A 19,388-nucleotide genomic window follows, 5' to 3' on the forward strand; every position below is an offset into this window, starting at 1 on the left:
TTAAACATGATGCAATATTTACTCAATTACTGAAAAGAGTAATTCTGGTGAAATCACAAAATGCTATTCTCTCTTGCATTTTGAAATTTCACCAGAAGTACATGAGAGAAGGTTTACAATCTGAATGGAAAAAATGTATATGTATATATATATATATATATATATATATATATATATGAAGATTTCAAATTTAAATGGCAAAAATAAAATACACATCTGCAAATATCCTTGATAAACTGCTGACAATAAAAGTATAAATGATGAAAATGAATCTAGGGAAGCTGTGTGGATATTAACAAATTTTGATAAACCTGGATTTTAATTTAATTGCTCTTCATTCATATGCCTCTAATTCATGAAACATAACTTTTATATTTTCATTTCCTTGAGAAAAACATGGTCTTCCTTGCCATGTCCATGAAGGCTCTCCTGACTTGCTGATTCCTAAGAGTGTAGATAAAGGGGTTCAGCATGGGTGCTACTGAGGTATTTAGCACAGCTACTCCCTTGCTCAAAGAGACCCTGTCTTTTGCAGATGGATTCACATACATGAAAATGCAGCTGCCATAAGAGATGGAGATGACAATCATGTGGGAAGAACATGTGGAAAAGGCCTTTGTCCTCTGGGTAGTAGAAGGGATCCTCAAAATTGTTCTCATGATACATGTGTAGGACAGAATTATTAATGCTAAAGTGAACAATAGAATAAACACAGCACAGGAAAACCCCAGTATCTCTAGGAATTTGGTGTCTGAACAAGAAAGGTATAATAAAGGGAAATAATCACAAGTAAAATGGTTGATAACATTAGACTTACAGTAATCAAGCTGTATGAAGAACATGAGTAATGGGAATATAATTAAGAATGAAGCCATCCAAGAGGCCAAGACAAGGAGTGTGCAGACTCTGTGATTCATGATGGTCATGTAATGCAGCGGTTTGCAGATGGCAATGTAGCGGTCATAGGACATGGCAGCCAGAAGGTAAAACTCAGTGATTCCCAGAAAAATGAAAAAAAATAACTGAGCCATACAATCGTTAAAAGAGATGGTTTTATCTCCTGTAATGATGGTGGCCAAGAACTTGGGAATAGTGACAGTTGTGAATGAAACTTCCAATATGGAGAAACTCCTGAGGAAGAAATACATGGGGGTCTGGAGGTGGATATCCAGCAGGGTCAGGATGATAATAGTCAGATTCCCAGTGATGCTGAGCATGTAGGTGATGAGCAGAAAGACAAAGATCACAACTTGAAGTTGTGGGTCATCTGACAGTCCCAGGAGGATAAACTCTGTTATTTCTGTGTAGTTTCTCATTTTTCTTCTTCTTTTAAGTAACATTCAGGAGAAAACACAATGGGAAGACACAGAAAAGGGGATTATGAATGTATAACACTGGGATTTGTCTCTGAAAGTAAATTTACTATGCCATGCTAACATAATTCAGGAGATCTTTAAAAACAAGTTAATAAAAATAGATAACTTACTTTGAAATAAGTTTTTACTGTATGCCAGTATGTGTGTTTCACACAGAATATTTCTTTCTAAAATCCCTATTTTACAGGTTGGAATCAGAGTAGAAATAATTTTAAAAATCTTATCCAAATCACATACCCTGAATTGAAAAAGCAGGGATTATACCCTAGATCTTTCTAAAACCTAGGAAATACAGTAAAATAGATGCTACCTGTTGACTTTTAAAATGCCTCACCCCCCACTCTTAGAGGATTCCCTCCTGTTGGGAAAGACTTCATCTTTTTTCAAGCCCCATAAAATCATCCTATCCTAATTTGTGTCACCTGGTTCCTTGTATTGTTATTCTCTACTGTAATATAGAAAACCTAAATGTCTCAGGAAAAAGTCACCCAGTGGATATGTCTCCAAAGTAAAAGTGATTGGAATGAAAACTTTAACAACATGACAGATTTCTAAGTTTTCACTCAGACTCACATCAACCTCCCAACCTCATATCCCTCTTCTGAAGCCCCAGATAATGGAATAAAGGAATCCAGACAGTGGATTTGCTTCAGCAGTCTTCTCAGATATTAGATAGTCAAGAGAGGAGGCAGAGTGGACCTTTAGTAGATTGGATCTGTGTTATGAGTTAAGGAAACCAAAATGTGTTATTCAGTTTCCAAGTCGTGTCCGACTTGTTGTGACCCCATGGACTGCAGCACGCCAGGCTTCCCTGTCCCTCACCATCTCCCAGACTTTGCTCAGATTCATGTCCATTGCATTGGCGATGCCATCCATGCCATCATGCTATGGTGATGCCATGCCTCTGAAGTCCTCTTCTCCTTCTGCCCTCAATCTTTCCCAGCATCACAGTCTTTTCCAGTGTGTCAGCTGTTGGCATCAACTGGCCAAATTATTGAAGCTTTCAGTAGATAGCAGCAAAGCTGCTCTGCTACATAGGAAATCCCAAACAAGAATTAGGTCATCTAGGAATGGTTTAGCACCAGGCACAAATTGGGGTGCTGTGATGGGTGAGGGGGTGGCTACCTTTCTGGCTACACCCAGGGTTCCAGGAAGAAGGGCTTTCTGCTCCTGACCCTGGTCCCAAAGCACAGGGTGGCGCTCCCTTAAGGACCCGGTGGAGGCCTGCCAGCAGGGGTGTTGGGGGACCAGCTATCCAAGGCCGATCAAGGTTCCTGGGATGCTGCCGTATCATTCTGTATGGGCAGGATTCTGACTTAGAGGTGTTCAGTCATAATCCCACAGATGGTATCTTCGCTCCATTGGCTCCTCAGCTAAGCTCTCAACCAAAGTGTATGAATATCTAAAAACAAACATTACCTTCTAGAGAATGTTTTTTCTTCAAAATTTCTCCCATCTAAATGTTATTAGTATGTATGACTCTGATCTGTAAACCATTTCTGGAATGTGAGGTGTTAACCATTCCTGGGATGGTTTTGGTAAAGTAATGAAGAATATATCCAAATGTCTAAGACATCATTTCAGACTTTTTTTCCTTACAACTCATTCACATTTTTCCCCCCTTAGTCCTGTGGATCTTAGGATAACAAGTTGCATATTCCTTTCTGTCCCTTTCTTTTTAATGAATTCTAGTGTCTTGGATAAGGGCTTCCCAGGTGGCACTGGTGGTAAAAAACATGCCTGCCAATTCAGGAGACATAAGAGATGTGGGTTCCATCTCTGGGTTGGAAAGATCTCCTGGAGGAGGGCATGGCAATCCACTCCAGTATTCCTGCCTGGAGAATGCCCATGTACAGATGAGCCTGGCAGGCTACAGTCTGTAGGGTCTCAAAGAGTCAGACACGACTGAAGTGACTTAGAAGCAGTGTCTTGGATATCTCATTGTTGAAACAGGCATGTGGCTCACTGAAAGTGAAAATTAATTTATATGATAAACAAATGTTGGCCATTGTGTTAAATAAGATAACTGGAAGTGATTTTCAGGACACATATGCTATTCCATAGTAAATTGTAAGCATGGCTTCTTTAAGAAAAGATCACTAGCATTCCCCAAATGCACCAATTTAAAAAAGTGACAATATTTAAATGTCAATTAAAGATTGCATTCCTTATTTTATATAAATTGTGAGACATGAGTGGGGAACTCTCTAAATTCCACAATATAATTGAAAACAAATTAGCTTCTCACATTCTCTATGTGTACTGAATTTTCTCTTCTTAACTTTAAGACTCCTAAGGAAATCATAAGTAATTCGATGAACACATATATCCTCAAGGCAGCTTGCACCTTTTGCATGCTATATAGTATTCCACTTCCTTATCTTTTCCTTCCACTTGAGGATCTTTTCCTTGGTGTTAGGTTTATAAGCTAGAATAATTTGTCACAGAAGAGAATAGAATATTTATTAAATTTGATATCTTGGGTAATAGCTTGGTTTTATAACAATCCTAATCTTTTTCTAGAATGATTTGTTCCACTCCTGATTGTGTTCACTGACATCTAATACCATATAAGAACATCATCATGACTGTATGGGGAAAAAAACTCATAAGAGTCAATTTAGATTATTTTCAGATTATTACTTTAAGACTGCCTTTGACTAGTCCTAAAATTAGTTCAGAATCCTGTTTCTCTTAGCCCTCTAGTTTTTTTCTTTTAAGTCCTTGTTTTTTCTTAATGGAAAAGGGAAATCAAATCAAATTACCAATAAGTATGAATAGGAATAATGAAGGAAAACCTGTAAAGACCTAAGTCACTCTCAAAATCTGTATATTTTCCTAGAAATGTTGCTTCTCTCCTAACTGTCTCAGTTTTAACTATTATCTATTTCTGAAGATAATTTTTAACTTAACAAGGAAATAAATTCTTATAAAAGTATGGCATCAGGACTTAATTTTAGTTAAAAATGTGTGAGACTATTAGGGATTTGCATTCCAAGATAAATTATTAAAGATACAACTGAGTTATAGGTTTCTTTTCCACTATGAACATGACTATAATATTTCATGGAATTATTATGAGGGCTAATTTAATTAAAAGAAAAGTTAAATTATATAAAACTTTAAAACATGTATTCATTCCCACAGAGTAAATATTATTTTATTATTATTCCTAAAAATAAAGTCAATTATTACCTTTGAGGAAGATGATCCCAAAATAAAAAATAATAGCCATTTTTTGAGGAAACTCATTTGAAAGACAATGCTAAGATTTATGTAATTATCTAACAGACTCATTACAATAGCTTTATGTAGTGTTTGAATAAGCTAACAATGAGAGGCTAAATATTAAACAAAATCATACAGCCAGTAAATTGTCAAGTTGGTATTCTAAATTCTTCCTGCTTGAACTGAAGCATGTGTTATTTATTAAACATATATTCAATGAGGAGGGCCAAACTCAAAGAGTGATTTTCTAACAATGAATAAATAATTAATAAGACAAACAGAAAATATTAATGTGCTCATTCTTCATAACCCTTGGTATTTACAGAAAGGAAAGGCAACTCCAAATTATTCACCTCAATGTAATGAAAAGTTAAGCTAAGAACATATAAATCAATGCTAAGAAAAAGTTGTCATTGACTTTTACTTTACAGTCTTACCTCTATTTGTACAAATGCATCACTTCAGGTGACTGAAGCTATTTTTAAAAATTGGTAACTATATCAATTTTAGGATAAGATATCGAGCATTTCTAAAAATGCTCTATCTCAACACATTTGGAATTACTTTATTTCTATAGATAAATTTCTTTGATACATTTTACATGGAAGCCATGGGAGCAAAAACAGGGAAGGGAAGCAAGATATGGAGTTACTGTGGTCCTTTCTGGTTGTGATTTCTATATGAATTTTAACCTGCATGAGGCAAATGTTGCTTTATCCACCATATGACCAAGGCTCATGGGAAATACTCCAGCGAATCAAATATGACAACAGGGCCAAAAGGAAAGAAAATACACTAAGGATTATAAACGTGTTATCAACATTTATACCACTACTGAAACAGAAAACTTGGCAGATAATATCCAAGCAGATAGAAAAGCATGAGAACTTGGCCAGAAGCATATGGATTATTTTGCTTACTATCTATGAGAAGATATCTAAATGTACAAGGTTTTGGAAGAGATTTCTTGAATATCCTACATCACCATTTCTCTGAAGAATAGACCTTTTTCCCCCTGCTGACTAAAATACTATGATGAATGAATCATATGTGTAAACATTACATTTTCCTTTCTTATGTAGTAAAATGTCTCTATAAAGTGGCTCTCTAGACTACTAGATATAAAAAAAAATTAAAAAATCAAATAGAGCACAATAAAAACAAGAATGAAATAAAATATCATACTTAGTGAATCCCATGAAAGTTACAAGAAATTTTGGATTAAATACACTTTAAACTGTTCAAACTCTTCCAAAAAACTTTTCAAGTTATTTTTCCATAATAATGGTAATAATTGTTGACAAGGATCTACCAGAGGTCCTGTTTTCATCTGATTGATGATCTGTGTTCCAGTAATTATTGAAAGTGTAAAATCCAGGAATTTTTACAAGAATTTGCAAGTCAGATTCCTTTTAATCTAATTTTAGAAAGGACAGAAAATCAAATAAACCTCATCTAGTGACTCAAACACTGTTATTCATTGAACAAACATTTATTGAAATTCTTCTATCTTTAGATACTATAGGAGCACTAAGGACACTACAGGATCAAATTAGATATGACCCAAACTTTAATCAGCCTACCAAGGACTCTCCAAACAAAAATATAAAAGATACTGTCGTGGTTCATGCACAGGTTGGAAAAGAATTTCTAGACATGAGGCAGAATGAGAGGGAAATAAAGTTTATTAGAGTGGGAGATGCTGATAAGAACAAATACTACACTTAATCTTAGCCCAAAGGCTGAGAAGCAATAGACTTATGGACATGGGGTAGGAGAGGAGAGTGTGAGATCTATGGAAAGAGCAACATGGAAACGTACATTACCATATGTAAAATAGATCGTCAACGGGAATTTGCTGTATGGCTCAGGAAACTCAAACAGGGGTTCTGTATCAACAGTGGTGAGATTGGGAGGGAGATGGGAGGGAGGTTCAAAAAGGAGGGGATATATATATACCTATGGCTGATTCATGTTGAGCTTTGACAGAAAACAGTAAAATTCTGTAAAGCAATTACCCTTCAATAAAAGAATAAATAAATAAATTAAAAAAGACTTGTGGGTCATTTGCTGATTGGATGAGGCAGGTATACTGGGTAGGGAAGAGTAAGGCAAATACCTTCCCTGTGTGGGGTTGGAGGGCAAACAGGTTATACTGCTCAGGAGGACCTGAAATCCGTTAATAGTTACAACATGGGGGAGGGAAGGACCATATGTGTCTGGTTTTTCCGTTCCTGCATTAATCCTCCTTGATTTTATCTGTTTTTTAGTCCTTGGGTCACCACATTCCTCCCTTCTGTTAACACTAATGATAACTAGAATTTTAATTGACCACATTTTTATCAGGGCATATCAGATCTATGTGAATTCCACATAATTTTAGGATATCTATATTAGTAAATCAACCATATAGTATGACCTGAGAAGATTTATCATCCTTTCAACAATAGTTTCCATGTAACTTAACATGTCTAATGAATCCAGGTAGTTTAATAGCTCTTTGGGATGTCTCAGGGGCCCTCTGAAGCTTCCCAAAATCATCCTCATAAAATATGTGAGATGCCCCCAAATCTCTTGGTGGGCTTGATGATGATGAAGTCCTGAACAAATCCAACTCCAAAATACTGGACCGCCCCTTGGTGTAGGTAAAAACACCAAGTTACAAGTGACAAGAAGAAACAGAAAACAACCCAATCAAATATATATAAACCTCAAAAATTCTACCCTAAACAAATGGAGGTTTTTGAACACTTGACAAAAACATCAAAATAACTGTCATAAATATGATCACTAAATTCAGGAAAGCGGCAGTGTTTTAATTTTCTTGAATTTATTCTGAATTATTTGAATTTTTTTCCAAAATAATAGAGGATAATTGAATTATATACAAAATGCATGATATCATGATCAACATTTACCTTCAAAACGTGTATTGAATTTCACAAAATAAATATCTTGACATTAAAAGTCTGATGCAAGAGTGCATATCTCTTTGGACTGAATTTAGTATATGTTGGCTAAAAAATACAGTCACAACCTGAAAGGAGAGAGCTATTTTATTTTATGAGAATGTTTAGGACTCTGAGCCCAGGAAACAGCATCTCAGTAGCTTGGAGAAAATTGCTTCAAGAAGACAGGAGAGGGAGTCAGACTATATACAAGTTTGCAACAAAGAGAGCAGGCAATCTGAACACCAAAGATCAGGTATCGAATTAAGGAATTTAACATTCTAGATATGGGAAGATGCAAGCCTCTAGGTTCTCTGAATTAATTCATTTCATAGACACCTCAGCTATCTGGGGCCAAATCCTGTTCCCTTGTTCACCTTAAAGAGTTGCAAGTGGCTACTTCTTGCATCACCCCCAGGTACTCAGCAATCACCATGAGGGAATGAGAGTCTGCTGGATCTCAGTTTGGGGAGCCCTCATTCACATCTGGAGACCAGAAATTGCTGATGGCTGTGACGTTTCTTGTTTGTTGATATGGCAGGAAATATTTTCATTTCACATGTAATACCACACAGAATATATAGACTCTTTAAATCATAGGAAATATCAATGTTCATCTTGAAAATACACAGGAAATTACACACTCATTTTGAAACTCTATATTTGAAGTACAGTGTGGTATCATAGGATCTTTTCAGGGACTGATTAAGAAAATTAAAACTATCTTTCACATTGTGCTATGTCTTAAAGATATACATTTCATTTTTACAAAAGGTCTTTTTTCTCTGACTGGCAGATGGGATTCTCAGAATAGTCCTGACAATGTACATATAAGACAAAATAACTAAGGCCAAAGTGAATAGCAACGTAACCAAAGCAAAGTATAAACCCATTACTTCTAGGAACCATGTATCTGAACAAGACAATTGTAAAAGGGGGAAATAGTCACACAAAAAGTGATCAATGACATTGGGAGCACACTAATCCAGCTGGAGGAGAAGCATAAGGGGCGGGAAAATGGTCAGAAACCCACCCAGCCAAGCGCAGAGCACAAGCAGGCTGCAGAGTTTCCTGCTCGTGATGGTTGTGTAATGCAGGGGCCTGCAGATGGCAACATAGCGGTCATAGGACACGGCGGTTAGAATGTAAAATTCAGTCATCCCCATGAAAATAGAGAAAAATAGTTGGACTGCACATTTGTAAGAAATGGTCTTGTCCCGGGTGATAATTGCCCCCAGAAACCTAGGGATTCACACAGCAGTAAAGGAGATTTCTAAGAAAGAATTTTCGGAGGAAGAAATACATGGGCGTCTGGAGATGGGCGTCCACCCAGGTCAGGGTGATGATGCTCAGGTTTCCAGTGACACTTAACACATATGTGATAGATAAAAAGAGGAAAATCACAATCTGAAGCTCAGAATCATCAGAATGGCCTAGGAGGACAAACTTTGTGATCACAGTGTGGTTCATTTCTTTCTCTTTTTTCCTCCTTTTTTCTTCTTTTAAATATATTTAGGTAGAATGTGTATTAAAAGGAAGAGACGAAAAATATAATTCATTATGATTAATATCATCACCAACTCTAAAGCAGTCTCTTTAATTCATGCCCATATTGTTTTCTTTTAATTACCTTATTTACAATTTTTCTTAAAACGTATTTGTGGGTCATGTTTTATATAATAGTTCTCTTATTCTAAATCTAACAGGAGAAGTTAGGAAATCTTTATATGAGTCATATTATTCAGAGATGATAAATTAATTCGATACTTTTTGCTTTGTCTGATTTATGCAAGTCATTGCAGTTTTGTTGGGATGATCCTATAAAACATACATTACTTTTTGTCATATAGGTATCAGAAGACGCTGCCATCTAAAAGAGAAATGGATGATCTTACTTCCATCATAAGATACAAATGAAACTTAGAAGAATAAAGTAGCAACACCTTTTATGAAACAGGAAATCAATTCATGATTTTCTTAGCAAATAAAATAAACTTTAAAATGTTTAATAATTAGATAAGTTAATTACCGGCTTTATTTTTATTTTGGTATTTATGAATGTAATTATCAATATGAGAATATACTATAGGTATTACATAGTATTTACAAGAAAGTAGAATAAATAGCCTAGTTATTTTGTATATTAAATAACATTCGCCTAATTGTTTGTCTGATAATTCCTTTGAAATCATTAATGTTTGACATTCTGTAAGATTTTCTATGAATATATGTATAGAAACTCTATATGTAGAAAGCTGTGTATATTTTTGAACTTAAAAGGATATGCAGTATTAATCAACTTTTTATTTTGCACTGAAGCACAAACTGAAAAGTAACTACTTGCTGCAGATAGTAGCAGCTCTGTCACCCAGACTTTAGCCCAGTACATTTTCCATTTGAACATCCTTGCTTCTCAGCTATTAAACTTTATGAAAAACTATTTTATTCCCTTGGAGTTCTACCCCACATTTATCTTTTGCATGAGGTGACTGATCCAAAAGGATATTCCAGAGACATAAACGAAAACCTATCCTAATAATCCAAAGCCATTCAGCTGATTCCCAGCTCCACTGGATGTATCTATCATTCTGTGTATCTGGTTTGCTAAAATCATGATAGCTCCCTTATCTTATTCTAGATATTCACATTTCTGCTGTGAATAATAGAAGATAAATCATTGCTACTCTGCCAGACACTAGCAAACATCACATGAATCAAATTTGTTTATTTTTCTCTATTTTATGATGATTCATGGAAATAAAAATGGAATATCAGAAACCTTAAGAAGATGTGTAAGTATACCATCATCTCTTCAATAACTTTGGTCTAGAAGTTTAAGGGAGCAATATTTAAAGCAAGAACTCCAAGTGACATGGCAACTTGGGGGTATTCGGAGTGTAGATTCTTAAACTAGGATCTGGCATTTAGTTGCACTAAACCTCAAATATTCAAGTTTAGCTGTTGTGACCTATGAAGAGAGACATGTGTTGATCTCTGAGGAATGAAGTCTAGGCGACAGCTTTGCTATGACGTGGAACCTCGGGGATTTCTGGAAGCTACCATTGGTGTTCACAGAGCCTCCTGACTCTCTTCTTTGGTGAATCTCTCTTGGGAATGTTTATGTTCATCCCACAGAAAAGTTCAATGAGGACTTCTACAAAATAATCCCATTCATTAATCACAATTATTTAATATTTTTGAGTAATAAAATTGACGTGAAATCTTACAAAAATAGCACTCAATCTACTTTAGTTTTAAGTCATATTTTTGATGTATAAAAGTTTTCTACATATACACTTCATTGCTTATCCTTTGACTTCATTATTGTTGGAGTTTCAAGGTTCTTTCATAATTCTAAGTTATATAAGAACTTTATTGAATATTAAAAGTAACAAGGGAAAAATAACATACAAGGGAACTTCCATCAGGTTATCCGCTGACTTTTTAACAGAAACACTACAAGCCAGAAGGGAATGGCATGATATATTTAAAGTGATGATAGGGAAGAACCTACAACCAAGACTACTCTACCCAGCAAGCCTCTCATTCAGATTTGATAGAGAAATCAAAAGCTTTCCAGATAAGCAAAAATTGAGAGAATTCAGCACCACCAAACCAGTTTTACAACAAATGCTAAAGGAACTTCTCTAGGCAAGAAACAAGGAAGAGACCTACAAAAAATAAACCCAAAACAATTAAGAAAATGATAATTGAATGATACATATTGATAATTACCTTAAATGTAAGTGAGTCAAATGCACCAACCAAAAGACATAGACTGACTGGGTGGATGAAAACATGTGCATGTATGTACTCCCAATTACTATATCACTCTGCTTAACCTCCCAAACTGTATGTAATTATTTTATGTTATTAGATTAATCATGTTCCCATTATAGCTTGCAATTGCAGTGATCTATAATTTTTTTGTCTGGCTAATGATTGTGAAAACTGATAAACATCATTTACTATTGTGATTATGTAACAATTACTCACTTAATATCATTTTGTCATTATTGGTCAACAATAGAATTCTTTATCATCAACACTAACATTTAATAGGAAAACATATAATCACATTTTAAAATTAAGATGCATATCTGAATTATCTTGGAATTTTTTGAAAAATACAAATGCCTAGGTATTGCTTATTTCCTCCAAAGCTCCAGATATGTTTCTAAGGAGCAGCCATGTTTAAAAATAACTGGACCATAGCATGATCTTTTACTTTTATCTAGTAGGTTTCACTTTTTCTATTTCATATTCAGTGCTCCCATATCATTTAGCTTTTGTTTTCAGATTTCTCCATCTTTTCTACTTTTTTTATGTCCTTTCTCAAGCCTTTATCAAGCATAGTAGAACAGTTTTCATATACATATATATATAGTATTTTTTAGAATATATATATATATATATATATATATATCTTAGACAATTTATAAACTGTTTCCTAAGTGAAAAATTTGACATTTTGACTCAGCTTGTTTGACTTAGTATTAATAGAATGCTATATTTCTAATTATAAAAATAGATATACAACAAGCAACAAAGTTTTATTGTATCACAGAGGGAACTATAAGCAATATCATGTAAAAATCTATAATGGAAAATAATTTGAAAAATAATATATGTTTATATGTGTAACTGAATTACCTGGATATGTATCTGAAACACTGTAAGTCAACTATGCTTCAATAAAGTATGTATGTTATGAAATTTTAAGAAAGAAATGTAGCTTCATGGTACTCAAGGATGAGATTCTGCAAAGTATTTTAAGATCACTATAGAAAATTATTCTATACTATAAAGCCTTTTAAGCATGTAAAAGACTATGTAAATAATCAGTAAAATGTCACAGAACATTACAATGTTTACTGAGCTTAACAAAGATTAGAAACTCATATATATATATATATATATATATATATATATATAAATTCTTTATATTATTAATAGTACTTGTGATAATAATGAGGAGGAGGAAAAAAAAGAAGAGGGTAGAGAAAAATTTTTTTCAGCAATTACTATAGTCCAGATCTATTCTAATTGTTTTCTTCACATTGCCTCTTTGAATCCTGCCAACAACTTTAGGAGGTACCTGTAATTGTATTCTCTTGCAGAAATATTTATTTTATCTTTTTATCTGGAAATCTGTTATAAGATTGTTGCCCAATTGGTCAAACTTTATGGGAAATTTTAAGACAGCAAGTGGACTATCTATAACCTATTGGGCAAATTTGGCCCATGAACTATTTTTATTAAAAGCTTTATTAGAGGGAGGAGCCAAGATGGCGGAGGAATAGGACAGGGAGACCACTTTCTCTCCTACAAATTCACCAAAGAATAACTGAACACAGACCGATCTTCACAAAACAACTTCTGATCGCTAGCTGAGGTCATCAGGTGCCCAGAAAAGAAACCCATTGTCTTCAAAAGGAGGTAGGACAAAATATAAAAGATAAAAGGGGAGACAGGGGAGCTAAGGATGGAGATCTGTCCCAGGAAGGGACTCTTAATAGAGGAAGTTTTCAAGCACCGGGAAACCCTCGCACTGGAAGGTCTGGGGGAAGTTTTTGAACCTCGGAGGGCAACCTGACTGGGAGGGGAACAATAAATAAAACCCACAGATTACGAGCCTAAAAGCAACTCCCAGCGGAAAAGTACCCCAGACGCCCGCATCCGCCACCAGCGAGTGGGGGCGGAACGGAGAGGAGCCGGCGGCATTGCTTGGGGCAGGGTCCGGGCCTGAGTGCCCTGAGGACAATCAGAGGGAGCTTTTGTGAGTTACCAACTTGAACTGTAGTACAGCAAAAGAGAGAGAGAAAATTAACCTGCCCGAACACACTGCTGGCCCGTTCGCAGAACAAAGGGACCGAGAAAGTCCAGAGGAGAGCTCGCAAGCTGTGGACCGGCCCAGGCCCGCCGGAGGCAGGAGGCAGGGGGGAGGGGAAGGGGGCAGGCTCTGCCCCAAGGACCGCATCCCCTACCGCACTGCAAACGGGCCTCCACCTTCTAATAAAAGACCTCCTGAGATTCTGGATGGTCGACATCCGCCGGGAGGGTCGCAGCAAGACAGAGGGCCCAGGCACCCAACCGGTGCGGGCGGGGATTGGGGCTGGGGACGCGGAGGGCAGAAGGCGCAGGCACCCGACTGGTGTGGGCGGAAACTGAGGCTGGGATCGCACAGGGCAGAAGACGCGCTGCACCCAGGGAGAGAGCGCTGGAAAAGCGCCTGGCTGCCTGAGCCACTCGGGCGGCGTAAGCACAAAACGCAGGCGCAGCTTTGTGTTCAGCGGTTTTGTGGAACACCCGAGGGCAGGAACCGCGCGCAGCTTGGGGCGCGCTCCATACAGAGCAGCCGGGAGCCTGAGCAGCGCAGACGGGAGCCTGAGCAGCGCAGACGGAGAAAACAGCGCCAGCCCCTCCCCGCAGCGCGACAGAACTAGCAACCTGAAGAAGAGACCACCTCCGCCCGCCTGTGTCAGGGCGGAAATAAGGCGCGGAAGAGACCGGCAAACAGAAGCCAAATAAACAAAGGGAACCGCTTCAGAAGGGACCGGTGCAACAGATTAAAATCCCTGTAGGTAACACCGACTACACCGGAAGGGGCCTGTAGATGTAGAGAAGTGTAAGCTGGAATGAGGAGATATCTGAAACTGAACCGAACCCACACTGACCGCAACAGCTCCAGAGAAATTTCTAGATATATTTTTACTTTTTTTTTTTCTTTTTGAGTGTAAAAAAAAAAATTTTTTTTCCTTTTTTATTTTTTCTCTTTTATTTTCTTTTAAAATTCCCTGTTACTCCCCCATTGCTCCTTAACTTTCATTTTCATAGATTTTTACGATTTTCTTAATTAGGAAAAAAAATTTTTTTTACTTGTGTTGTTTTTCTTTTCTTTCTTTCTTTCTTTCTTTTTTTTTCCTTTTTCTCTTCTATTTTCTATTTTTCTTTTTCTCTTATTTCCTTTTAAAGTCCTCTATTACTCCTCTACTACTCCTTCATTTTCATTTTCATTACACTGTAATCTTACAAAAAAAAAAAAAGAGAGAGAGAGAGAGAAGCCCTATTTTTAAACCGAACTTCTTATATATTTCTAAAATTTTTTTGTGTGTGTTTTGGTTTTTGCTTTTAGTATAGTATTTTTAAGAGTCTAACCTCTACTCTAGATTTTTAATCTTTGTTTTTCAGTGTATGATATAAATTGTGGACATTTAAGAATCCAGTATTCAGTTTCCATGTTTATTCAGGAGTGTGTTGATTATTCTCTCCCAATCTTGACTCTCCTTTTTCTACCTCAGAACACCTCTATTTCCTCCTCTCCCCTTCTCTTCCCAATCCAGTTCTGTGAATCTCTGTGGGTGTCTGAGCTATGGAGAACACTCTGGGAACAGACAACTGCATAGATCGATCTCTCTCCTCTTGAGTCTCCCTTTTTCTCCTCCTGCTCATCTCTATCTCCCACCTCCCTCTCCTCTTCTTCATGTAACTCTGTGAACCTCTCTGGGAGTCCCTCACGGGGGATAATCTTTCACCATTAACCTAGAAGTTTTATTAGCAGTGCTGTATAGTAGGAGAAGTCTTGAGACTACTGGAAGAATAAAACTGAAACTCAGAGGCAGGAGACTTAAGCCCAAAACCCGAGAACACCAGAAAACTCCTGACTACATGGAACTTTAAGTAATGAGAGACCGTCCAAAAGCCTCCATACCTACACTGAAACCAACCACCACCCAAGAGCCAATAAGTTTCAGAGCAAGACATACCATGCAAATTCTCCAGCAACGCAGAAACATAGCCCTGAGTGTCAACACACAGGATGCCCAAAGTCACACCTAACACATAGACACATCTCAAAACTCATCACTGGGCACTTCATTGCACTCCAGAGAGAAGAATTCAAGTTCCATGCACCAGAACACTGACACAAGCCTCCCTAACCAGAAAACCTTGGCAAGCCAAACATCCAACCCCACCCACTGGGTAAAACCTCCAAAATAAAAAGGAACCACAGACCTCCAGAATACAGAAAGCCCACTCCAGACACAGCAATATAAACAAGATGAAAAGGCAGAGAAATACCCTACAAGTAAAGGAAAATGAAAAATGCCCACCAAGTCAAACAAAGAGAAGGAGATAGGGAATCTACCTGAAAAAGAATTTAGAATAATGATAATAAAAATGATCCAAAATCTTGAAAACAAAATGGAGTTACAGATAAATAGCCTGGAGACAAAGATTGAAAAGATGCAAGAAATGTTTAATAAAGATCTAGAAGAAATAAAAAAAGAGTCAATTAAAAATGAATAATGCAATAAATGAGATTAAGAACACTCTGGAGGGAACCAAGAGTAGAATAACGGAAACAGAAGATAGGATAAGTGAGGTAGAAAATAAAATGGTGGAAATAAATGAAGCAGAGAGGAAAAAAGAATCAAAAGAAATGAGGACAATCAGGGACCTAAGGGACAATGTGAAACGTCCCAACATTCGATCATAGGAGTCCCAGAAGAAGAGGACAAAAAAAAGAGGCCATGAGAAAATACTCAAGGAGATAATAGCTGAAAACCTCCCTAAAATGGAGAAGGAAATAGCCACCCAAGTCCAAGAAACTCAGAGAGTCCCAAACAGGATAAACCCAAGGCGAAACACCCCAAGACACATATTAATCAAATTAACAAAGATCAAACACAAAGAACAAATATTAAAAGCAGCAAGGGAGAAACAACAAACAACACACAAAGGGATTCCCATAAGGATAAGAGCTGATCTATCAATAGAAACCCTCCAGGCTAGAAGGAAATGGCAGCACATACTTAGTGTAATGAAAGAGAATAACCTACAATCTAGATTACTGTACACAGCAAGAATCTCATTCAGATATGAAGGAGAATTCAAAAGCTTTACAGACAAGCAAAAGCTGAGAGAATTCAGCACCACCAAGCCAGCTCTTCAACAATTGCTAAAGGATCTTCCCTAGACAGGAAATGCAGAAAGGTTGTATAAACGTGAGCCCAAAACAACAAAGTAAATGGCAACAGGACCACACCTATCAATAATTACCTTAACTGTAAATGGGTTGAATGCCCCAACCAAAAGACAAAGATTGGCTGAATGGATACAAAAACAAGACCCCTATATATGCTGTCTACAAGAAACCCACCTCAAAACACGAGACACATACAGACTAAAAGTGAAGGGCTGGAAAAAAATATTTCACACAAATGGAGAACAAAAGAAAGCAGGAGTCACAATACTCATATCAGATAGAATAGACTTTCAAATAAAGGATGTGAAAAGAGACAAAGAAGGACACTACATAATGATCAAAGGATCAATCCAAGAAGAGGATATAACAATTATAAATATATATGCACCCAACATAGGAGCACCGCAATATGTACGGCAAATGCTAATGAGTATGAAAGAGCAAATTAATAGTAACACAATAATAGTGGGAGACTTTAATACCCCATTCACAACTATGGATAGATCAACTAAACAGAAAATTAACAAGGAAACACAAACCTTAAAGGACACAATGGACCAGCTAGACCTAATTGATATCTATAGGACATTTCACCCCAAAACAATCAACTACACTTTTTTCTCAAGTGCACACGGAACCTTCTCCAGAATAGATCATATCCTGGACCACAAATCTGGTCTTGGAAAATTCAAAAAAATTGAAATCATTCCAATCATCTTTTCTGATCACAGTGCAGTAAGATTAGATCTCAACTACAGGAAAAAAAATTGTTAAAAATTCAAACATATGGAGGCTAAATAGCACGCTTCTGAATAACCAACAAGTCATAGAAGAAATCAAAAAAGAAATCAAAATATGCATAGAAATGAATGAAAATGAAAACACAACAACCCAAAACCTATGGGACACTGTAAAAGCAGTGCTAAGGGGAAGGTTCATAGCATTACAGGCTTACATCAAGAAACAAGAAAAAAGCCAAATAAATAACCTAACTCTACACCAAAGCAATTAGAGAAGGAAGAAATGAAGAACCCCAGGGTTAGTAGAAGGAAAGAAATCTTAAAAATTAGGGAGAAATAAATGCAAAAGAAACTAAAGAGACCATAGCAAAAATCAACAAAGCTAAAAGCTGTTTTTTTTTTTTAAAAATAAGCAAAATTGACAAACCATTAGCAAGACTCATTAAGAAACAAAGAGAAAAAAATCAAATTAACAAAATTAGAAATGAAAATGGAGAGATCACAACAGACAACACTGAAATACAAAGGATCATAAGAGACTACTACCAGCAGCTCTATGCCAATAAAATGGACAACTTGGATTAAATGGACAAATTCTTAGAAAAGCATAACTTTCCAAAACTGAACCAGGAAGAAATAGAAGATCTTAACAGAGCCATCACAAGCAAGGAAATCGAAACCGTAATCAGAAATCTGCCAGCAAACAAAATCCCAGGACCTGATAGCTTCACAGCTGAATTCTACCAAAAATTTAGAGAAGAGCTAACACCTATCTTACTCAAACTCTTCCAGAAAATTGCAGATGAAGGTAAACTTCCAAACTCATTCTATAAGGCCACCATCACCCTAACACCAAAACCAGACAAAGATGCCACAAAAAAAGAAAACTACAGGCCAATATCATTGATGAACATAGATGCAAAAATCCTTAACAAAATTCTAGCAAACAGAATCCAACAACATATTAAAAAATCATACACCATGACCAAATGGGCTTTATCCCAGGAATGCAAGGATTCTTTAATAACCACAAATCAATCAATGTAATACACCACATTAACAAATTGAAAAATAAAAACCATATGATTTTCTCAATAGATGCAGAGAAAGCCTTAGACAAAATTCAACACTCATTTATGATTAAAACTCTCCAGAAAGCAGGAATAGAAGGAACATAGCTCAACATAATAAAAGCCATATATGACAATCCCACAGCAAGCATTAGCCTCAATGGTGAAAAATTGAAAGCATTTCCCCTGAAATCAGGAACAAGACAAAGGTGCCCACTCTCACCACTACTATTCAACATAGTGTTGAAAGTTTTGGCCACAGCAATCAGAGCAGAAAAAGAAGTAAAAGGAATCCAGATAGGAAAAGAAGAAGTGAAACTCTTGCTGTTTGCAGATGACATGATCCTCTACATAGAAAACCCTGAAGACTCTACCAGAAACTTACTAGAGCTAACCAACAAGTATAGTAAAGTTGCAGGATACAAAATTAACACAGAGAAATCCCTTGCATTCCTATACACTAACAATGAAAAAACAGAAAGAGAAAGTAAGGAAACAATACCATTCACCATTTCAACAAAAAGAATAAAATACTTAGGAGTACATCTACCTAAAGAAACAAAACACCTATACATGGAAAACAATAAAACATTGATGAAAGAAATCAAAGAGGACACAAACAGATGGAGAAACATACCGTGTTCTTGGATTGGAAGAATCAATATTGTCAAAATGGCTATTCTACCCAAAGCAATCTATAGATTCAATGCAATCCCTATCAAGCTACCAATGGTATTTTTCACAGAACTAGAAAAAATAATTTCACAATTTGTATGGAAATACAAAAAACCTCAAATAGCCAAAGTAATCTTGAGAAAGAAGAATGGAACTGGAGGAATCAACTTGCCTGACTTCAGACTCTACTACAAAGCCACAGTCATTAAGACAGTGTGGTACCGGCACAAAGACAGAAATATAGACCAATGGAACAAAATAGAAAGCCCAGAGATAAATCCACGAACCTATGGACACCTTATCTTTGACAAAGGAGGCAAGGATATACAATGGAAAAAAGACAGCCTCTTCAACAAGTGGTG

At 36.4% G+C, this 19,388-nt stretch overlaps 1 protein-coding gene and 2 pseudogenes across 1 annotated transcript; all 3 read right to left on the minus strand.

Moving 5' to 3' along the window:
• Window positions 1-377: 377 nt before the first annotated feature.
• LOC136158940 (olfactory receptor 6C1-like) lies at window positions 378-1,316 on the minus strand. The gene has a single exon (XM_065920795.1). It carries the CDS (start codon window positions 1,314-1,316, stop codon window positions 378-380), a length of 939 nt encoding a protein of 312 aa, XP_065776867.1.
• A 4,930-nt stretch (window positions 1,317-6,246) lies between these two features.
• Window positions 6,247-6,358, minus strand: LOC136156545 (U2 spliceosomal RNA; annotated as a pseudogene).
• A 1,931-nt stretch (window positions 6,359-8,289) lies between these two features.
• Window positions 8,290-14,962, minus strand: LOC136162324 (olfactory receptor 6C3-like; annotated as a pseudogene).
• Between the last annotated feature and the right edge of the window lie 4,426 nt (window positions 14,963-19,388).

This window comes from Muntiacus reevesi, chromosome 1 (assembly GCF_963930625.1).
Source record: "Muntiacus reevesi chromosome 1, mMunRee1.1, whole genome shotgun sequence".
In the NCBI taxonomy this organism is placed as follows: Eukaryota; Metazoa; Chordata; class Mammalia; order Artiodactyla; family Cervidae; genus Muntiacus; species Muntiacus reevesi.